General features: G+C 38.2%; 1 protein-coding gene across 4 annotated transcripts; it reads left to right on the forward strand.

Annotated features, from left to right (window-relative positions):
- The first annotated feature begins 269 nt into the window (after positions 1–269).
- pik3r6 (phosphoinositide-3-kinase regulatory subunit 6) lies at positions 270–23,522 on the forward strand. 4 transcript variants are annotated; one of them, XM_085277254.1, is made up of 21 exons: positions 270–370; positions 10,456–10,540; positions 10,645–10,749; positions 11,154–11,245; positions 11,481–11,549; positions 12,030–12,162; positions 12,398–12,467; positions 12,587–12,785; positions 13,645–13,792; positions 14,852–14,938; positions 15,803–16,046; positions 16,305–16,592; positions 17,368–17,467; positions 17,691–17,813; positions 18,511–18,618; positions 18,766–18,868; positions 18,961–19,025; positions 19,208–19,298; positions 19,386–19,447; positions 21,549–21,658; positions 21,858–23,522. In XM_085277254.1, exons 2-21 carry the CDS (start codon positions 10,492–10,494, stop codon positions 22,012–22,014), a joined length of 2,403 nt encoding a protein of 800 aa, XP_085133380.1. In that variant the 5' UTR covers positions 270–370; positions 10,456–10,491; the 3' UTR covers positions 22,015–23,522. The 4 variants fall into 4 exon arrangements, with proteins under 4 accessions (XP_085133380.1, XP_085133383.1, XP_085133381.1 ...); XM_085277257.1 differs by lacking the exon at positions 270–370 and adding an exon at positions 6,247–6,342; XM_085277255.1 differs by lacking the exon at positions 270–370 and adding an exon at positions 7,669–7,869.
- The last annotated feature ends 253 nt before the right edge of the window (positions 23,523–23,775 follow it).

The raw sequence follows: 23,775 nt of genomic DNA on the forward strand, positions 1-23,775 counted from the left end.
CTGAGGTAAAAATGAATACCCTCTGAAATGCAGCGACACCCGTGCGGTCATCTGTAAGTAAAGATATGCACCTTCACACATATATCTTTATATAGAGACATGCATGTAAAACCAGCATTAAACAGTTTAAAATGGCTTTACTGCCACAAACACCAATTATGATCTGTGACATCTATCTAGTCATCTATCGAAGGCTCGTGCTTAGATGATCATTTCTGGTTAAGCGCTCTGATTGGTTTCCGGGCAGTGGGCGTGGTCAGCAGATTGTTCTGCTGTCAGACAGATGACTGGAGTGAAGCGACAGAGACGCAGAAATAGTACAGTAATTTAAGAAGAGCGAATGAAGGTTCCTGCATTAGCTCAACTTTAGGTAAGTTTCCCTAAAAGCTAGAATATCTTCGTTTCACCAACTGCTGACATTTTTAGTTTACTTAACCCGCTGCTCACTCGCGCAAAAGTTTGTGTCGACGACTGTTAAATTGTAGCTAACATACTGAAAGTGATGAAAAATAATTTGCATGCAGTTGTGCATTCAGTTTAAGGTGAAACTGTAAATGGCCTGCGTATTTTTATTGTTTATGCTGTTGTTTTACTTCAGAGATTGGCCGCTAAGTTTGAGATATGCTTTTTTGTTTATGTTGGCTTTTTTTTCTTTTCTTTTTTTTCTTTCTTTCTTTCTTTCTTTCTTTCTTTCTTTCTTCCTTAACATTGTTTGTGTTTGTACACTGGTACACGATTTTGTCAGCAGTATACACTTACTGTGATATATGGAGATAAGATATGTCAGTGGTTTTAAAGTAGAGCTCCAGGCAGAAATATTTGACAAGAAATTCTGTAGCTGTTGCTCATGACAGCTGCAGTGCCTGGTCTCTCTCGCGCTGTGTGTTGTTGTTTTTTTATTCCGACTATATTTTCTGAATAGTCTCTTACGTGCAAGCTAGCCTGTTCAAAAACCTCCCCACATCCTGGCTTGTGACACGGGAAGACAGGGGGGCGGCGGTTTATTTCAAGATTAGCAAGATTTTGATAACAGTGCCTGATCTGATTGAAGCCCCGGCTCTCTGTTGTGTCTGTTTGAGTCTAAAAGTAAGCCGGCATTTCCTCCAGCTTCCTTGTTTTAGATCTGAGCTTCCTGGCACCACTTTGGGGTTAAGTGGAATGATGGTTAGTTGTAGTTGAAGAAAGCAGATGGTCATTTGTGGGTAGTGAATCAGCAGCTATTTTGAGGGGGGAAAATGGATGATTGTCTCTTTTTAGGCTGTCTGTGAATCGTGATCACTGGTTAAGCAAATGTGCAACAATATCTAGTGAAGCAAAAAGAAATGTAATGTTACTTAAAATCAGACTACTGATGTCAGCTACTGGGTGAGGTTTTTCACTGACAGATGAAGGATGGGTGACTTCACTGCTTAAAATATTTAGGCTATTACCTCATTGACGCGGTTTTGGTTTGGACGGTGTTCAAGGGGAACTCATGAGTATCTTGCAATAGCGGGAATGAACAACAAATGATCATAATATAAATACACAGAATAAGGAAAATTAGTTGCACTTCGTTCATTATAAAGATAACCTTATCAATGCTGCAGTCACTCATAAACAGTTTCTGGGGTGAGTCAAATGCCTGCAGTGAGATAATGCAGCCAAGAAACATGTTCTGGAGTGTTGAGAGGATGACCAGAACAGGTGCACCATGAGACACAGGACCGCATTTAAACTGTCTCGTGTCAGCAGTGGAACAGAACTTACCTATTTAATTTAAGGATGATTAATCATTAAATATAGACTTTAATAGAACTTGCCTATATAAGTTCTATTAATAAGGATAATAATAATCATTAATTATATACTATACCCAATATGCTTATTGTGTAATCAATTATTAATGTGTTCAAAATAACAATAATAAACAATTAATTACATAATTAACTACATAATGCTCATGCTGTAAGCCATGAAACAAAAACAGGGTCAGTGTCATGTGCTGATGTAGTGGCGTTTCTCCACAAAGGATTCTTAGTTCTTAAATGTCAACCACTTAAGGGCAACATTTGGGAGAATTTTGGGAAATGTATCTTATAATATTGAATGGGTTGCATTGTTGTATTTTGTCATTTTTCTCAGGTCTTTGTCTGAATTTCTACGAACATTATTGCTAAGGATTGTCTTATTGCATTGGAGTCACACTGGGTTAAATATGTACACTTGGGTTTTAAGGGGTATTTATTATTTTCTTCTTTTTTTGGGGTTGTATGGAAGCCCCAAACGCAATTTCATTGTTCTTGACAATGACAATAAATAAATAAATACTAAATACTAAAGGCATCCTAACAATAATCTCTAAAATAATCTCTAATTTTGTTTAGTAGATCAAAAACCAACAGATGAGAATGCTGGCCCGCATGAGGGCACTGATAGCGCTAGAGACAATGCATTACATTTGTGTTCTGCTGGGAAGTGTTTGGTTGGAATGCTGAAGACAGAGAAGAAAATTCTTAGGCGGAAAAAAAGTGCTCAAGGAAATACTTTAGTTTGTGGCTACGGGCTACAGAAAATGTCTTAATTGTGTCAAGATGGGTCAAGATTGTTCCTGCATCATCATAATTATTGTTGGTCCAGGATCAACACTGAAACTGATCGATCATGTTGTGATGTCATAGCTTTGTGATGTGGGGAGCAAAAGTAAAATGAATAAATAACAAAAAATGTTTGACAATGTAGAACTCTCTTCTGGAACAAATATATTATAAAATACAATAAATTAAATATATAATACATTTGGCTTGCTGTTTGCCAAATTTGGCTCAGCCATGTTGGTTTGACACATAACCTAAAGACATGGCAGGAAGGACTTGGGTAGTTTCAGGTGTTGTGGGTCACAAACAACTTAATAAACCTTTTAATAGCTGCTGTTAAATTTAGTTGGAAGAACATCCTCCAACATATCTTCAGGCTGTGTTAACTTCTACGGCTTATTTAAGAATTTGCAGCATAGTCAGACGGCGTGACTTCCCACTACCAGTTACTTGAACTAATGTATTTTCCATATGTCGTATACGATCCTACAAACCACAGTGCACTCTATATCACTCGTTATATAAACAAGAAAATTGAGAAAACTGAATAAACATATTAACAAAAGTGTATTTTTAAAGCAGGTTGGAAAAATAAAAGATATATAAGAGATATGAGATATATGAGAGAAAATAGGAAATAAAATAAATCCTAATCTTTACTTTACTTTAAAATGAATCAAAACAAGTTGGTCAAAATGGCAGCGGCTTTCGTAAGAACAGCTTCACACGTTTGAGCATTTGTGGCTTTCCTTATCGTGAGTGAACTATCTCTACCAGTTACGCTTTTGGACAAAACATTGCGTTTTAGGGTGCCACTTTGCACTACAAGCGTGCGATGACGGCTTGTTTTTTTTCATAGAGTAAATTTTCAGATAGCGAACTTTACTGAGAAAGCTCTGTTTTGAAACTTCTAAAGTTTTTTTTGGTCACTTTATAGTTTTCAGATACAGCTTTGGACCAGTGTTAGCCCACACAACCGCTGAATTTTCCCAAACACAAATTCAAAAACACAACCTTGCAGAAAGTGATTATAAAACACACTTAGTTCCACGTATAGCAGATGCCAAAATACAGACGGCCGCAGACTGGCCTCACTTTGAGACACTACCCTTTTGTTTGTTTTAAGGGACATAAAAATAAATGGCAATACTTCTTGGCACAGTTCTGCAACTGTGGGTTCCTTGGAAAGTAGTGGCTCCATCGTAGCCACATGTGTGAAGATCTATTTGTGCTGCTGTTTTTCTTTATGTGACGCACTTGGCACATCCTGTGGCGGTAGCAGCGGGTCACTTTACCCCAAAAGATTTTTTACTTTTTCAAAGTTTACAGCTGTGATTCACTGTCGCCCATTTTTGCCCACTGTGGCTGAATAAGATCTGATATGTGGTTAGACTGGTGATCTTGGGCAGCAAACGAACAATGTTTGTTGTTGAGACCTTTGCAGTAATATTACTGACTACTGCAAGAACAACTACTTGAATTGAAAAAATATATATCAAAACATGAATGTGAGTTAAAGTCCCTATAGGCTATATACTTTCAATAAGGGCACTGCTAACACATACCTCAAACATTTATGTCAGTCAATGAATAAAATTAATTTTCTTATTACATTTCAATCAGTCTTTAGCCATGTGTGTATGAGAGACATTGCACTTGATTAAACAGATAGACTGATAGCAGGGATACCATCTCATCTGTTTGACGGACAGTACTGTAAAGTATTAGGAAACCCAGCCAGACTATTTTCTTGGTTGCCATGTAAGGGAATCAGCTGATTTGTGGCTATATAAGCAAACAAAATATGTGAAACCTATTCGCTGCTTCTTTCTAAAGATGTCTTTACAAACAAGCATGGCAGAACTGCATGTGAAGATTGAATAGCTGATTTAGCTGTCTATAAAAATAGCTTACTATTCATTAAGACCAAAAACATAAATCATTCATACTTCTCTACAGTGCTCCGGTTATCCTCAGGTCTTCTGTCTGAGGTCACAGCTGTACTGTTCTTACAATGCTGTCTGTGTTCAGAGCTGTCGATCATTGAGCTGAATGAATTTAGATGTATGACTGAATGCGAACACTGTTCCAAAATACTTATGTAACAAATGTAACAATAATATTTCAGATGAGTTTCCCTTTCATAGCAATGTTTGAGGAAAAGCAGAAAAAAGCACTGTAGTCAGTGTTATGAATGTGTGTAGCTAAACTTGTAGCCTTAAGGGTTTTGCACAAAAAGTTCCTAGTTTGCAAATACTGAATTTGTGTATATCAGCCAGTACAAGTTATGTTTTAAGTGCTTTGTGCGTGGCATGATGTATTTGTTCATGGGTGACTACACACAAGTAAGTGTTAGCTTTCATCGTCATTTGGGTTAAAAATACAATTTTTTGCAAAACTCTTGTTCTTGCGTGTTACCTAATTTAAGCTAAACGCCACATCCTCACATGAACCCTAGTGGTCCAAATGACCCACTTCTTACAGGCAAGGCCTTACCAGACACACACACACAAACTCTCACATGCAGACCTTTAAGGGAAACTTCTCTCTGTCTTGTTTTGTCCAGCTTCCTGTTGCCTGATGGATCTAGCATACTACACTAAGAGGCATACCTGGTGCATGTAAACCTTTAACTTAACTTAACCAGATCCTCCGATCTGAAACTAAAAACCTAAAAGTTTTGTTGCAAATATTTGTATCTCCCCTAAGGAGGAGATAATTCCTTGTTGGGCAAGTTTACACACAAACATGTGCACATTCAAGCACCCAAAAGGACTTCCGCATATTGTCCATTATGTTGATGCAGGAAATCAATTTGATTGATATCCCTTGTTGCTCATGCAAGATTACATGTCTGTTTTTGAAATATCTTTGCAGCTTTCGCTTGTGCAGGTGTGTGTCTGAAAAATTATAGCAGTGTTCAGTTACCTTTGCTTTGTTGTAATCACAGATGACAAACTGTTGGTTATTGAAGAGAGGGACTGTTTTGTTGCTCAATGTGAAGTAATTCACACGTAGAACAAAGTAACAGACAATCAGTGTCTATTCTGGGTTGTATTGTTGTCCATTTCCTGTGTTATTCTGATAACTAGTTTTCTCAATTTTTGCTTTGGGTTTTACTTTATTTTTCTTAATTGACTTCAGTGGGACTTTACACTATGTCTTTTTTTTCCTGAAAAGAAAAAAGAAGTCAAGGAACTTGTTTATGCTTTTTACTGTAAGTGATAACTCACTGTACCACACGCATTAATATTTATGTGAACGAGTCCAAAAGGTGTCACTCCACACTTGTTTTTCAGGTATTACTTGTTGTCTACTTGTGGGTAAAATTGTGCAGATATGTACTGTTGCACTCTGTCCAACTCTGATGTGAGAGACGATTAAACCTGTGTCTGTCAAAAGACCCTAAGCTATCCTAGGTTGGGGATTTCCAATCAAGCAGACACACATATAGCCTCACCTCCCCTGCATGCATCTAAACACCACCTTTCTCTTGCTCTATGAGCACACTTCCACACAGTGCTGTCAGGCCCTTCCTGTTTTCTGAGATGTCTGCAGTGTGCCTCAACGGAAATGAGCGCTCCTGTTTTCTGTTAGGTAGCACCGTCCGAGGCTTCAGCTGACCACTGCAACGCTTGCCAATGACTGCTTGTACAAGAAAGGTGTAGACAGTTGTGTACTGTAATGTAATCAGGAACTGAATGGCATTAACCGTAAATTGTCAACACTCATGGGGAAATTTGTGTCACTGGCATGAGGCCAAAAGGTAAGTGACAGGATGGGACCTCTATATTGACCTACTTTTTTTTTTTTTTAATTTTTTTAAATTATTAACTGTTTGGGTTATTTGTAAGGTTTCAGTGAAATTGGCAGGGCCAGAATGTGCTTTATTGTGGACATGGTGATAATATATCCAGAACAACGCAGCAAAAACACAGGAAGTACAACATGTGAAGTTGGAACTAAGCTGAAAACCGGACTGTTTATACACCTTGGGCTTTGGTAATGAGAAAATGAATGGGAATGAGACACAGTTAAAAACAATGAAGTTAGTCAAGAGAAATAAAGTAAAAAAAATAAAGCAAAAATTGAGAAAACTAGTTACCATCCTAGATATAGGATTGCAAAACAACAAGTCATTACAGTTATCAAAAGGGAGTCATGCTTTTGCTGCCGTTGTAACAAGTCACCTCAGGCATCAGATTTATGCATCAGTGTTTGCAAATCGAGACTGAAGGCATACCTTTTTTATCTTTGGGAACTCTTTAATTTAATTTAATCTAATTAAATTCAAATTAAATGTAATTAAGTTTATTTCAAAGCTTTTGGTTTTATTAATAAAGAAATTCTCATTCATTCCTAAATCAAAGAATCAACTTTGTCAGAAGAAGATGCTATTGGAATAGTAAAGAAATTAAAGCATGAACCCCAAACTTCAAAACTTGCAACACTAGAACAATAAACTCAAACTTACCTATATTCACAGGCAGTCCTGAATTTAAATACATGAAAGTTTCAGACTATGAAAATGTCAGAGCAGCTATGCAAACAGTAGGAATGTGGTCATCTCTACCAAACAATCACGTGATCTACTTAAATGAAAAAAGGGCTTTTTTGTTGTAAGGTGCACCATGGTAGTGGTAAGTCGATGGCACAATATGTGTGTGAGTTGTTACAGTGGAATAGTATTTGTGCATGTAGTTACTTGTTTATTACCTGTCTTTGTTTCTGTTTCAGCTAAAAAGTATGAGTGTAATAAATCACACGATCATATGTGTGTTAGGTAAATTTAACTTGACTTAATCTTGTGATTTTATGCATTTTAAATAAACATTGGGTATTTGCTGGTGTATGTCTGCAGTTGTAAATTTTAGCATTGTATTATTTTTGTGCATATATATTTTTGTCAAAAACATGACATATTGCTGCATGAGGATTGCAAACGAACACTTGATACAAAATAGTTTGGAAGAAACCTGAACGTCCAAATAACAAGTGTGTTTTTTAGGAGGTGTAAACAAACCTTTTATATTTATTTACATACCATATATGGATATTGTAATGGATATTGGTAGGACTACATAAGACGACTGTTAGAGTTTGTATTGTTGATTGTCATTTATGCTTAGAAATATTTAACCATAGATGCTTAGAGGTGTATAATCAATTGTGTAGTGATAAGTTGTGTGATCTTTAACAGGCTACAGAGGCTTGGTGTGCATTCCACACTAGAATGCACACCTACATCCTGGGAGCACGGGAAGAGGTCGCATCTTGTCTTAATTGTTTTATGGTAGGATTAACGTAGCTACGTCTGTTCTAGTCTAAGTGCTTTTCTGTTTAGATGAACTGCTGGACTTCCTCACCGGGGGGGGTCTAGTCTACCCTCTTCCTGACCAAGGATGTTTGACCCTTTGATCAGCAACACACACACACACACACACACACACACACACACACACACACACAGGCAAGGTACTCTTTGTTTGTATGTAGACGTCGGTATGTTAATGAACCTATGCATATTCATGTAACCTCAATAAAAGGACAGTGTTACGGGAGGACGGACGAGAGCTACTGGGGTCAAGCGAAGGAACGGCGTTTGTCCGGTTCTCTCCCGTGCACGAGTACCATGAAGAAGTTTGCCTACTTGTGTCTTGCTTAGCAGTGTAATTATATTGTCTTAACGTTCCAGCGAATAGGTTCAAGCTACAAACCTATCAACGACTTAAAGTTCGATGCCTTGATCATGAACATTTTTTTCATTTCAATGTAACGCAGTTAGAAGTCCACCGTCTCACCTTTTGCAGTGCATTTATTGCAGACTGGGATTTTCAAACTGCATATTTAGAAATGCTCTCAATGATAGGGTACATCTATTTTTAAGTTATTTCTGAGTTGAAGTTACTTCTCTCTTTCTCTTCTCTCTCTCTCTCTAAATATAGAGCATTGTCTGCCCACTCATTTGACAGAAAGGAAGTGCTACGTATGTGTCAGCTCCTGTACTGCATTAATGGTTTCACTTGAAAAAGCCAACATAGAGTCTACACTTGCAACCGTGTGTCAGTGAGAGCCAATGTATGCATTTGCGATGCATGTTTATGTGCATGCATGGCTAGTTTTGTGTCTGCATTTGTTTATACCTTAGAGAAACACAAAAATGAAGATAATATCTTGAGCCCTCCTGTGTATTAAAGGGGCCAGCTGCACAGCTGAAGATCTATGAAGAGAAAAAATGAGTGAGAGAGAGAAGGGGGAATGAAAGACAGTGAGAAAGAGAGTGATCATGGTAGAGGCAACCGGAAACTTGTGGTCAAGCAGGCAGCGTTGAACTGCTGAGGCAGCGCTGTTAACACTGTTTTTGAACACGCTGCTTTTCTTAGAGGGATCAGGGCTAAATCCATCATACTAAGTCCTTTCATTGTACAGACCCATTCAGTTGAATGACCTGAATCAGTGTGTGTGTGTGTGTGTGTGTGTGTGTGTGTGTGTGTGTGTGTGTGTGTGTGTGTGTGTGTGTGTGTGTGTGTGTTAGAGAGAAAGGGAGGAAAAAGGTCAAATGGGTAAACTTAGAGATGGAAGAATAAGTGGCAGGTGTAAAAGTTTATAAACGCCAGAAACCAAGGTATGAGTAAGAAGTCTAAAAATAGAAACAAATCCAAATACGTTCATTTCAGAAACCTGCACAGACCCCCCCCCCCCCCCCCCCCACACACACACACACACACACGCACACGTACACGTACCCACACACCCCTCCACACACCTCCCTTCTTCGTAACCAAAAGTAACTGAGCTCGTGCCCACAACTCTTAGCCTCATACAAAAGGAAATACATTCAGAAATGAATCGCTGTCCTCACTTGCGTGTGATTCACGGTCTCACTCGCTTTCAGTCTCTTTGACTCCTGTGACTTACATGTCAGTACAGCCTGTGTAGTGCGTGAATATAGCAGACTTGGGCGATATATTTGCCTGTCCCTATATGGAACAGGGTAAGTTTATGTTATATTATCTCTATTTTACTTTGTGTGTTAGAAATGGATTTGGATGCTTTTTGGTTATAGTGCCATCGTGTATGAAACTAAGAATATAGCTTTTGAGATTTTGTTTTTATTTGTTAGATACTAAGAGGATATCTACTATAGATTCTAAGTGAAAACACTTAGTTGTCATATTTTTATTTCTGTGAGTCTTGGTATGTTATGCTCCCGTCTTTTGCTCCTTCTCTGCTGCAGTTATTTTATTCAGCATTTTTCTGAGTAGTGAAGAGAGCAAATATTTATAACAAGCTGTCTCCATAACTGCAACAGTTCCTTGAAAAACAGGGTGTCTTCCTGATCTCATATACCATTTATCATGAACATAAAGGATCTGAAACTAAACTAACCATGGCCACAATGGGTGGTTAGTTCTCAGTCTTGGGCAAATATCACAATGAATTTGTATTACGGGAGATTTACAGATGACTCATAAACCTGTGTGGGACTTTCTACAAAGTAACTTAAGCACGGGAAGTAGGCTGTATTAATTATAGACACTTTTAATGCTTTTAGGTTGTTCGTGTGGAACCAGTTCTAATTATTTTATCTGTTAACCTTCAGTATGTGGTGTGAGGTGTGTGAGTGTGTAGGTGTTCACGTAGGTAGACTTTGAACACTTACCATACACAAATGCAAAACATGTCTCTTCTGAAGATACATTGAAATAGAGATGTATTGTCACTGTCTGAAAACACATACAGTGCTGGTATTAAAACAAGCCTTTCACTCTGCCCTTAGACAGGCAGAGTGAAAGGCCGTCTGTCCACTTAGTGTTTGTACGCAGACATGACAGAACATAAGTGACGCTCACTTTCCATGTCTATTTCCTGTCTACAGCTGATGGACACATGATGTGTGTGAGACCTGACCAACATGGCCCTATGGGATAGCTCAAAAAACATGTGTAGTATGGAGCCTACAGGTACAGATCACCCACTCAAATAACTATACACAAAGCTCAGTTATGCAAATTTAAAACAGAATCTTTCAGACTTAAACTCCCAGTGTCTCAACTTTTATTATCAGCTGACGGCTCCCCTACAGTTCCAGAGCCAGAGCTCTACCGGAGCATCCAGGCTGTGCTGCCCAGAGAAACCGACCAGCTGCAGCAATCTGACTGTTTCAACAAAGGTAAAAACAAACCAGAAAAAAATCTCAATCGCCTTATCCAAAATAATATCAGATGTAAAAGATGTGATAGTGTTTGTCTGTGTTTACAGCTGAGTCCGTTCTCATGTATAAGATTGCCTATGAGCCACATCATGTGATTATTTTTACTGTGACCAAGTCTGTTCCTTTTTGTAAACTTTTCCACTCAGAGTAGATATTTAGTGAAGCCAGTAAGTATTAGTAGTAAGCACTGTGTGGAATGTTTAGCCATGTCAGCAAAACTATGACTCATTCTGTTGGTAATCATCAACATCTTTTGGATTTGCACTGGTATGGAGAAAAATTTGACACCTTTGGTGAGTGTGTTTAGTTTTCTGTGTTAAAAGCTCATGCGTGCATGTGTGTGTTTGTGCATGTGTGTGCAGGGATGCTGAGATGGACACTTCATAAGAAGGTTCAAAAGAATCCTGCAAGTAGCTTGTCTCTGGTGTGGTTACTGATAAAGGAGCTGGAAAAGGTACTTGATCTCTAAGTCTCTGAAGCACTACCATTGACACTCTTAAATTACAATTTTAAAGGAAAACATCACCATAAACCAACAAATGCTGACAGCAAACACTGGAGGTTTTGAAAAAAAAATGCTTCCCTTTTCACACAAAGGAAACTGCAGTTATCTGGGATTCATAGAAACTGAAATTGGATTATTTTATTGAAATATGTGCACCCTGTCATATGATGTGTTATCTCTGCAGGCGGAGAGATGGGACTCTCGCAAATGCATCATCCCATTGCTCCACACACTGATGTATGCCATTTTCCAGGTATGGTTTGTCTGCCGCATTAGTACTCTGTGAAAAGGTACACAAGAGCTGTTTGTTTCTGTTAATTCACTTATTTCTTGTTGTTTGTTTGCATTCTAGGCTTGGTTTTGTTAACGTGAATATAGCTAGCTAAATACATTTAATTGATATATGTGTGGTTATTCTTTTCAATATTTATAAAGTGGTTTACTGGACTGCAAAAATAAAATAAAACCACGCATTGCTTTTAAAGCATGTAAAGTAGTGTGTTTCACTATGGTAATGTCCGTAGCACCTAATAGAAGAATTTTGAGAATTTTGTGTTTTAATTCCTAGAACAAATTGACTTAACAACACTGAGAAAATTATCATTCATAAGCATAAACGCAAAGTTGTAGTTGTGACTTCTACTTGTATTGTAAACCTTGTGTGTGTGTGTGTGTGTGTGTGTGTGTGTGTGTGTGTGTGTGTGTGTGTGTGTCCTTAATGGTGACATTCCAGACAGCATATATTCCAGATGAACTCTACAAGCGGGTTTACGACTTCTGTAAGAGGCTGCTGACGTTTCCTCACCCCTATTGCACTGTGGGCCTTAGCTACACAAGACAGATAAAAACTGAACGCTTCATTCCAGGTATTATTTCTGACCTTGACATAGTGATTGAATTTAAAATATGGGGTAAGAAGCTTGTATATGTTAGAACAACATGTTTAAACAGCTGCTGAGGCAGATCAGGGTCAAAAGAGATTGTGCTTTTAAGATTGTGGAACTCACTTCCATTGGACTTAAGATCAACGGACATTTATACCTGTCTCTTTTATGATTATTGCAACCATATAGTACCATTTAATGCTGCTTTAATCTACAGGTCTTATGTACCAGAGGATGGTCATAGCTGAGCAGAGATTAAAAACCGTGCACTATCCCTTCCAAGAGAGGTGAGTTAACTCTAAATAATGTACTTATTGATTGAGTTAAACCCTTTTAGAACTGGATATTTACATTTCCTCAGCTGTCTTCTTTGTTCAGTCTTTAAGTCTTTTTTTTATATCTGCAGGGTTTTTGTTTTAGCTGAACCAGAGGTCTTCTCTGAGTCCTTGGTAACAGTTGTGTCGGGGGATTTTGAGGTATCAGCTACATCTTCAGGTCAATTTCTAAATCCTCTAGATCACATGCGCAGTGTGGTACAACACTCTATACAGGCTGCTTTAGGAGATGAGCATTGCCATGGGCCAAAACTCGCTCAAGCCCTCAAGGTCAGTACACTTGTTCTTATTATTGGAGTTATGTTTTGTAGCAGTGTAAAGTTAAATGTGGACATTTTCTATATGCCTCACTTGTTTGTTTGTTTGTTTGTTTTTAATTAGACCTGGTATAGAAGTCACTGTTTCATTTGAACTTCACCATCTAGGACAAATGTGACTCACATAGTGTGAACACATCCTGGTCCCTCTCCCCACTCATGCAGAATAAATTTTCTGAGAATTACAGTTGAAATTAGTCAGTGATTGGTAGAAGTAAGATCGGATGTTTGGGTAAACATACTGCAGAAAAGATGACGATCTAGCGAAAGCATTGAGGAAGCACTGCTGAGTTTAACAGGTTCTGTAGAAAGCCATTTAATTATTTATTTTTAATAATACTAAGTCATACGAAGAGGATATTCTGTATTTTTTATTATCACGTGAATTGCGCGGCAGACCACCGCCGCTGGTCGCCCGCTAAGGACAAGACGTGAATATGTATTACACTTGTGGGGAGGCTCAAGTCAATGATGAAGGGTGCACAAAGCAATCATGCGCCTGACCTAGTTCAAGTGACATGCTTGAATCATGTTTCTGTTGGTGGCAAGAAGGAGCTCTTATATAACAGCTGGATATAAAATTGTGTAGAGTCATACCAAACATCATGAATAACGGGGTGTTGTTTCTGAGCTGCATGGTGGAAATGTCTCCTGGCACCGGTCCTAAGATAGCACCTCAGCAGAACACACACAGGGGCAGGCATACGCACATTTATGACCTCTCACCTCTTTGCTATGAATACATCATCTGTATATGTTTATTTTCCCGAGAGCGTGTGTGTTCAGCCAGTTGTTTGTCTGTTTTGCAACAGGACATGGGGCAAGAAGTTGAGCCATATTTTCAGGAAGTGTTGGCGTCGCTAGAGCAGAGCTTGGAGGAGGGCGTCAGAGGGGAGGGGGGAGTGCTGAGGAGCCGTCTTCTCCAGCTGTACAACGAGATTCTTGCCAATGCAGACTCAGGTAGGATTTCTCTGAAAAGCAAATGCAGAGCTGTGCCAGACCACATTTCTGTTGGCCAAGGTTCGTCTGTCTGAGTCATACATGAACTTACAGGTTTAGGTAGACATGAAAGAAAGTGAAAGAAGTTCAAGAACCACAGTCACATCAAGAGGCAGAAGCCAAATGGAAAATGAAAAATCAAGAAGTGATAACATCTGGTGTACCTGCTCTCTTGATATTAATTGATAAAAATAGTCATTACAGTCTCCATGAAGTAGAAAGAAGGTGCACATGTATAATTTATAGTCTTTATAGTCCTAACTACCCTTATTTAACCATCTTAAGCTTGGAATCTGCTGACCTGTTGGGCATTCAGGGCTTTTTCAGCTTGCAGTCAGGGGAGTATTGAAATGCTAAGGCTCTTGTTTTTTTTTTTACTAAAGTAATCTGTGAGTACTCTTTACATTCAGATCAAAAATGCCTGCAGTGTCACATTTCAAAAATTATTGTGGTTGGGAAAAATAGACCTTTGCAAGTTTCTAGGGCTTTGTTGGGTTGTAATTATAGCAGGATAATCAACAAAAATGAACGAGTGTAGAAATTATGTCGTTGCAAACTGTATGACAGAAGCTCTTCATTTGGTGTGTCCAAAGCATCTCAACATTAAAAGGGCCAAATCTCAGTCTAACCAAGCTGTGAACTGTAAACCAGTCAGTGTATTTTTCAAGCATTATCTCTGATGGACATGTTTTATATAACAATGTGGCCTGGATTCATCGCCTGTTGCTAAGATCAAACACGACCTTCTGTTTAGCTGTTTCCCCCATGGCCAATGTGTAAAGTCAGCTGTATGTATTATTAGTATTTCCAGGTATACATTTTCATGACACTCTTTTCCCTGCTGTTATCACATTGGTTTATCTGATGAATCTGCCCTGGCTTCATCTCAGCTGGAACACTGAAGGATAGACAGGGGTGTTTACACAGAGGAAGTTGTAGAGTTAGCGAGTGCTTTTTTTAATATTCATTGTGACAGTTTTGGTCTCTTCCTCTCTCTGCTTTCCGCTGTGTGTGTTGCAGAACCATTGTCTGGTGGACCACTATGTGACTGCCCTCTTCCTAACCCAGAGATGAGCTTCCACCTGTGGACAGCGGATCTGGATATTTGTGAGTGTCTCTTAATGCTGGCGGGACTCTAGAGGATGTTGTTGCAAACAGTAAGCTGAGATGAATTAGGCCGAGACTTGGGTGATACACCAAAAATAAAAAATCCATCATCTGACTTAAGGGGAAAAAATATGTTTTTATATCTTTGCTGAATTGCTTCCTTGTTTGATACTAGAAACATGATGCCAAGTTTGGTTTTGTTCCACAAATCTACCTTTTGTCCTTTCTCGCAACAGTAATAGTTAAAAATTCAGTCCAAATCAAAGCTTATTGAGAAAGAGAAGCTTTTTTAAATAGTTAGTGCAGATATGATTTCATTCAGTTACCAAATAACACTTTTTAATATACCTGAAACCAGTAAAGTCAAACTACAAGAGTCAGTCTGACACTGAACATTAATTAACATTGATTTCACTTATCAGAGATTAACACACTTAATGCAACAACATAATTTAAGCCCATATTGAACTGAATCAGTGGAGCCCTCAGAGTGACTATAGCTGAAGCGAGTGTACGTTTATTGAAATTTAAAATGATTTTTAAATTAAAACTAAATGTGTACACTGCAGTCTGGCACAATAGAGAATACCTCTCTGAGCACAACTAAGGACTCCTACTGAAAGATTCACACATAATTGGGAAACTAGTTTGTTGAAGATGTGACTTAAAGCAGCATCTGAAGTAGTCATGTGATTGTGTAGACAAAAGTATGACAACTGTCAGTAAGTAATGCGGTAAGACCAGATGTGACATTTATTGAAAGGACTCACATACTGTAGCTCAGTGTATATGAGTCTATATGACTCCATATGAGTAACATTATCTGTATTGCATGTGCATAACAAATGTTCAAACTGTTGACAGGGCGAGAGCTGGCCAAGTGGCTTCGATCCAGTTCCATGTCAGAACAGTTCTCCATCATTGAAGAGCAGGAGGACCCCGAGTTGGGTGAATCGCCCATTGACATGATGCCATGTGACATGACGCGCTTTTCCATTATGTCCAACGACAGCGGTATTGAAAGGGACCTGCCGCCCAGCACTGAGCCGTCCCAACTGCCATCTTTGGATGCCGTCAGCATGACTGGACCATGGGAACAATCCAAAAAGTAAATCTAATAATTTCTATTTCGTCATAATAACAAGTTTCATTGTAGTTTGCATGGTTTAATATGCAGGTTTTGTACTGTAGCATAGTGCAAAACTCCGGTCTGTTTTCCAAAGCATGCTTTTGAGCCACAGTATTTCATGTAAATTGCCCCCAAAGTCATGTGAAATATGGTTGTACCTAAAGGTCCTCATCAACAGCATGCATACTGTAGGAAGCGTTCATACAATGATTTAATGCTCATACCTTCTTGTTCCAGTGAGCAAGACTCAAAACTGTTGAGGCGCGGAGGCATCAAAATGAAACCAAGCGTAAAAGACAGTATGGTGCTGATACAGGAAAATATGGAGGACCAGGCAAGCCTCACAGGAGCGGGAGGAAGTGGAGGGAGGGGAGGAAGAAGAGGGATGACTTTGCAGAGAAGAGCAGGAAGCAGTGTGATGCACAACCCCTTCTCCAAGCAGCAGAGACAACTTACTGCCAGGATAGTCATCATGGGGACTGATAGGGTGCTGGGCCGCCTAGCTAAAGCCTATTACTTCTTCAGGTGAGGGACTACTCACATCACACAATGAATACAGTTTTTGATGACGATGCATTGACCAATTTTGCTTTGGCGCTTTTAGTATTCTAGGTTCTTATGTGGCCAAATATATAGCTTTTATTTGTTTGCTACTGCAAGCTGTGACACATCATTTATGATTTCTGCTACTTTATTACGCTATACTGTAGTCACTTTCGAGACAGAAACCAACAGAGCAAATTTAGCAGTGTCTAAACAGATGCAGCTGGGAACTGTCTCTTGTGGTTTAAATCTACATGTAGCTACATAGGTTTTCTTTCTCATGACTTTACTGGTCAGTGTTTGTTTGCGGTTTTTTCTCACTAGATTAAGTACACAGTACCTGGAATGTCTTTTTACAGAGAAAAATTAAAGTAAGCATGAGAAGCTCAGATTATTCAAATAGAGGATATAAGCAAACTGTATTTCTGTGTGATGTTAAATGTGTTTGTTGTAGTATAACAATGACCGCTCTTTCTATTTTAGGGAACATATTTTAACTGTGTGACAGTTGTGCAGGTACATTAACTGAAAAATGAAATAAAATGATGTCATAACAGCAATAGGAAGCTACAGTAGGAGGAAAATCGTTACATCAAATCTTGAATTACAATTTGTGTTCACAGTTACTTAGTTTACTTTATTACTGGTCTATGAATCAAGAGTACTTTTTCTATTGTAGGTATCTGGCTAAATGTTAAAATCCAATCATGCTCAACACACTTTAAACTCCTCATGAATCTCTGGTTTGCTTTTGCAGAAAAAGGGAAGCACGAAGGCTTTTTCTCACAATGAAAGTCGACCTCCAGTTTTACTACATCCCTGTTTGCAGTCCCAGGAGTCCCAGCTCCCCAGTTAAAGTAAGGGAACTTCCTCTTTTCAGCACACCACTGATTATTTGGTAAATAACAAACCTCAAAAGATAAAAAAAACTGAATGGCTTCTGTTTAACCAGAAGATCAGTATGTGAAACTTCATATTCACAAAGTTTAGTTTATTCTCTGCAGTAGTGGATTGGTGCTTTGATGTAATGAGCCACATTTAAGGTATTTATGGTTTCATTTCCATGTTCCTTGTTTGTAGGAAAACCACCAACAATCCAAGGGGGATTCCTGCACTCTTGGTTCCTATTTGAGCAACGTTGACCCATGGTACAACTGCAACATCAAGAGCTTGGGTAGAATGATTCCCAACCTGGCTAAAATGGTACGATAAAACATATTTAAAAGCAGGGTTTTGTTAGATACTTAAAATGTATAACTAAATGAGAGTGGAGAATTACTGTAGACAGTGGCAGTGTGTGTTGGAGTGCTTGAGGTAAAGCACAGGAAATTGCATTGCATAACATACTGTGAGGAAAATAAATATGTTGATTTCACTGAAACCACAAGTAAAGTAAGCTTATATCAAAGATTTCTTGACACTGCTCTGTAAACTCAAACAGGAAATAGAAGACTTCTGAAACTGGAAAATGAACAGTGATATACATGCATGTAAACTACTGTTACAGTTCATTGTTTGATGTGAGTTTGGCATTTGAAAAACGAAGAAGTTTCTTCGTTGCAGAAACTTCTCAGTATACTCTGGCAAAGCTATTTCCTTCTTTCTTTTCCTCATACTTAGATTAAATTCATATGTAAAATAAAGTTTTATATGCCATCGCTTTGGGTTCGTATGGTGCATAAGAGTTCAAACTGAAACACAAACTCTGAAACTGTCAACTTAAAGAACAGTAGCTTTAGCATAGTACCAAAATTAACAAGCGCTGTTGCATTTCCTGCCTTTCGTGGACTATTTAGTGACATCTATTTCAGATACAGTTGATTGATGTGCAATCAAAATGACTATGCAGTTACAACATTGTGCAGTCAGGTTAATTTTACAGGTCTTTTGTTTTCTATAGCAACAAGCAAGCAGCGAGAGGCAAAAAGAGCCCTTCATCTCTGATATAATTTCCTATTATGTCCGTACTGGTCAGCAGCCGGTCTACTTCGCTATCTACTTTGTTAAGGTAACATTACATATTTTCTTTGTGGTCTTTTTTTTTCTTCTTTTCATCAGTGAAAACAAAATTTATTCAACACAATGCATGTGAGCATTGTCAGTGTCTTTTTTCAAATATAAACAAATTTTTTAAACGTTGTGTCATTTCCATTAGATCTCATTCAACATCATGACGAAGGAGCCAGTGGAGGAAGTGTTTCTTACCCATCTGGACATGGAGTTCCCTGAATTCAGGCATATCACTGCGTCAGTTAGAGGTAAATTGTTCTTAGAAGTGTTTTTCCCAGTATTCTATGTTTTACTGTAACTGTGCACAGTCAAGTTTAACCACATTCCTCTAACCAACAAGGAGATAAACACAGGAAGAGCTCGGGGGAGGTATGCGGAGCTATGGTCTCAATGAATTACAGAAAGGTAAATTTCATTTTTTTTCTTGGATTGCTATTAGTGCTAGTTTAGCCAAACTTCTTAACAGTTACCAGAAGATGTGCTGAAAAATTTCCCACTCCTGATTCTGTAGCTTGTGTTGATGCATTTGTGTGAATGCATAACCACTCATTCTCACTTGTTTGTGTCGTGGTTCTGTATGAGTGCAGGTGACATTAAGTGGCCGTGACATCGATGAAGGGATTTCGGTCAGGATGACAGGTGCTCGGATCAATGCCATTCCTTCCAATGAAGCAGAAGGTGCAGAATTTTCTCAATGAGTCATGCTTTCAGTAGTTTTGTCAATACGTTTTTAAGTTCTGTGTTTTCTTATCCTTTATGTTGTAGATCTAAACTGTCTGACACTGATGATAAATGAAACCTCCGTAAAGACGAAAAACAACACTGTGGTGAGTTGACCAGATACCACAAGCATATATATATATATATATATATATATATATATGTATGTATGTATGTATGTATGTATGTATGTATGTATGTGTATATGTATATATATATATATATATACATATTAGGGGTGCAACGATACACAAAATTCACGGTTCGGTTCGATACTTTGGTGTCACGGTTCGATATTTTTTCGATACAAAAAAATGTTCATGCATTTTTAATTTGTCATTTATTAAAATTATAAATATATATTTTAACTCAAAAGTACAGTTTTTAAATTTAACCCTAACCCTAACCCTTGTGCGCATTTTTTATTTTGACAGCGAATGCGCACCTGCGGACCACTTATGTGCAGCCCTGGTTATATAGCTCGTCATATTGCAGCCACAGAAATTATTTTGTCCATGAAACCATAAAGCTGCACTTTCTTTTTGCCTTATAGTCTGATTTGTCATAACTTCTCCGTTTTGTGGTAAGCTTTTATTTGGCTGTCACTTCTTCACCCTGACCTGTCTTATTTGGCTCAGCAGAACTGAAATGCTTTTACACACTCACTCACATAAGCTCAGCGATTCTCTGCGCGATCAACCTCTCACATGTGTAAGCTGCGGGAGATTTCACTTGTCATGTTTGCATAGTAAGCTAACGATTAATAAGACGATGTCAGAGGAATTGGTGCACAAATTATCATCACTCACAGATCAGTGCTGTCGCTCTCTATACACAGTTCGCACGATTGCAAAGTGAAAGCAAAAAAACAAGCGCAAATTCAAACGCGACTTCAATATGTCACATATTGACAGTGGCTCACCGATGCCAATGACATAATTACCCAGCTACATTTCCGAAAGAATGCAAAAGCATTGACATATATTTTTCCTACAATAGCCCGACGGGCAGGGAAGAGAAAGATTTTGGTAGCCCGACTGAAAAAAATCGCTAGCTCCAGGACGTCGGGCTAGCGATATTGCAAGCCCTGTATCTGATTGAGGAATCACTCATCTTTGGAAAAGAGAGTTTATTACAGAGAAATGTCTCTTTCCAAAATAAAAGCTATACTATCCGCTTCTTCTGGGCTATATTCTCAGCAGCATAAGGAGAATCATGTGCTAACAGCTGTCTAAATGACTCGGCTAAAGTTAGTAGCATGCTTGCTTTTTTTTGTCTGCTTCCACTTGTCTTTGCACTAGGATGATGTCGGCGTAAGTGTGCAGTCATATTCGTTGTGTTCCCACTAGTGCTTTCAGGTTAATCTCGTTGAAATGACCTTAACGCCACAACACGGCAAATCTCCGTTAACGAGCTACCGCCGATCGCTCCGTGCATGGGGCTAGACGGCCAACACGTTAACGAGCTAACTGCGCTAACACACTAGTTCACACCAATGTAATTGAGCATTGCATGGCACATCCAACATACTGTTTTACTTTAGTCCATGACTCGCTTACCTTCAGGGTCATACGTCACATGAAAACCAAAATAATTCCAAACGCCAGATCTGAATGAGGGTCAATTTGCCTGTTGCAAGTAGAGCTTAACTTCTGTCTCGCTAGCTTGCCCTGCGCTCTTCCTTCTGACTATGCTGTCTGTGTTGAGCGCTCAGTGGATCTGCGCTCGACAGTGCAGCCTAGGCGGAGTAGTCGAACACAGATTCACTGAGCGCTCAACACAGACAGCATCGTCAGAAGGAAAATTGATAAAATAAATTACAAATGTTGTATTGTTCGATACATATGCGTACCGAACCGAAAGCACTGTATCGAACGGTTCAATATCGATACGAATATCGTTGCACCCCTAATATATATATATATATATATATATATATATATATATATATATATATATATATATATATATATATATGTATATATATATATATATATATATATATATATGTATATGTATATATATATATATATATGTATATATGTATATATATATATATATATATATATATATATATATATATATATATATATATATATATATATATATATATATGTATATATATATATATATTTATATATATATATATATATATATATATATATATGTATGTGCAAATATTTTTTAACAAAGTGCATTATTTTGCAGGAGCCGCCAAAGTTTCGAACCAGCAACATTAAAATTCGCACTTTGGAGAGACGTTCTTTCACTGTTATACTGGACAGAGATGATTCCAGGACCTACAGAAATGTGCAGAGGTAAAAGAGTGTAGTCTAAGTTGTATTGTCAGTGTATTTTGCTTGGTGTCTCATTGGTAAAGGGAAAAAATGTGTGATGCTACATTGCTAACAACTACAACAGTACTAGTTGGTAAAAGAGAGCTGCAGTTGGTTCGGGAGCTAATTAGTTTCCACGCAGTCCAAACTGATCTCCATGTTAAATATGTTTTTGTTTTAGCATCGAGGTCTCGCCCTGTGTGGATCCAGGATACTGTGTCCAGAAAACAATGAGGTCCAAATACAAGTTGGAAGAGGATAAAGATGCTGGACTGAGCAAGTACATGAACAAAGGACTTCCTCTGCCAATTAATACATTTGCTGGCATCATCAACTGATGTGATGAAGTGACCCCACAGAGACACTTTTAGTAGTTGTGGCAGTGGCAATGACCTTTCTCTCTTTTAAACATCTAATCCAGCAAATGAATAGAAATCACCTCTGAGTCATGATGAGCTGCTTCCGAAACTAGAGTTTCACTCCGTCAATCTGAAATGACTGGCACATTGACTGGCAGTACTAGTGTCAACTTTTGCAGTTAATGAAATAACCTGTAGGCTGCTTTTATAGTCACAGGACAACTTTTTTTTTTACTGCAGGTTATGATTAAACCTGACGGTGTTCATTCCTTTTGAATATCCTGCTGTGCCAGCCGGAATAATTCCAGAGTACAATGTTGTCTCTGACAGTGGAGAGATCAGCAACAAGCAAAAGCACGTAGCTGATGAGTATTTGGATCAACAGTCATGTGGCATAATAAAAACTCAGCAATCTGGAAATTTTGCTTCAAAAAGCTATCACTTAGTGGAGCAGATCTGATTTTGTAACAGTTGCTCTACTTCATAGACACTACCGTTTTCTGCTTCTTTGACACACACACACACACAAACACACACACACAGTATATACACAAGAATGCTGACAAACATGACCTGTCACCTACTGAAATATTCAAATTATTGAAAAGCTGGTACGATGACAGCTGTCGCTTCCTCTTGCTTTTGTCCTGACACAATCTTTCAAATACCTTTTTATCCATATACATGTTACATAATGTAAGCTGTTAATAGGGTGCTACTGTTTACTGTAGTTTTTGGTTTAGTGTTTGGGAACTTTTTTGAATTCTAGACTCACACTGTAAAAACTAAAACACTGTGCAATGTCAGATATTACTACAAAAAAAAAAAACAGCACGCACAGCTACTGTCTACCAAACAGAAGTGACAGATTACAGTTTGCCTGCCTTGTAATGTATGTGACAAACAGCTAAACAGTGGTCAGTAAATGTCTCCAGTCTGCTGAAGTGTGAAAATTACCCCTAAGACCAATCCACGTACTGCACTGTGTTAGATGAAGTAGATAAGTTGCACTAAAACTGCATAATTGTTGATCAATTTATTTTAGGAAAAACTTTGTGTGAGGTGTACAACATGTTACTGTGTAATTGTAATTACTGTATATGTCATAATTGTAGAAACATTCGTGTGACATGCAGTCATCATATGATATGCTCTGAGTTCTAGATGTATGGCTGATTGAGATCTGACACAATCATTGCTTCAGATGTTTATGCAAAAAGGTTGTGTGGCTATAGGTGTGAGTCTGGGGGGCAAAGGTCTCAAACTCAGGAAATGGAAATGATGCGTTACGATGTATGTGGCAAAAAAAAAAAAAAAAAATCAAGTGTGTGTATGTGTGTCAAATAGCATTGCTGGGTAAAATCACAAGTTTGAAAATCATGATATATTTTGCACATTATTTTCTTATATATCATATATTAAGTATGGTTCCAAATGTAATTGTGTAAATAACCGTGATTGTGTAAAATAAATTTAGTTTTTTTTAACTTGGAGTCTTGGATTCTTATAACAACCACGGGGGATTTACAGTGTTATGTGCATAGATTGTTGGTCAAAGTCGGCGAGATTTAATTCAAGGGATTATACAAAAAGTTTGCATTAACTGTTTAGAAATTACAGTCATTTTTATACACAGACCCCTATTTTCAGAGGTTCAAAATTAATCGACAAGCAGTTTCATGGCCACCTGAGACGTCTTCCCTTGCTTTATTGTGAAGCAGTCATTCAAAAAATGCTTTT

This window comes from Mchenga conophoros, linkage group LG6, assembly GCF_057382185.1.
Source record: "Mchenga conophoros isolate Kocher_MC1m ecotype Shallow Benthic linkage group LG6, M_conophoros_male_GT1.1, whole genome shotgun sequence".
Classification (NCBI taxonomy): Eukaryota; Metazoa; Chordata; class Actinopteri; order Cichliformes; family Cichlidae; genus Mchenga; species Mchenga conophoros.

Excerpts from the sequence above, each read along its gene's own strand:
- pik3r6 (XM_085277254.1), top strand. The coding sequence starts at position 10,492 with ATGGCCCTATGGGATAGCTCAAAAAACATGTGTAGTATGGAGCCTACA. Across the intron at positions 12,468-12,586 it reads CACTATCCCTTCCAAGAGAG|GGTTTTTGTTTTAGCTGAAC; the intron begins GTGAGTTAACTC and ends TTATATCTGCAG. Across the intron at positions 13,793-14,851 it reads TCTTGCCAATGCAGACTCAG|AACCATTGTCTGGTGGACCA; the intron begins GTAGGATTTCTC and ends TGTGTGTTGCAG.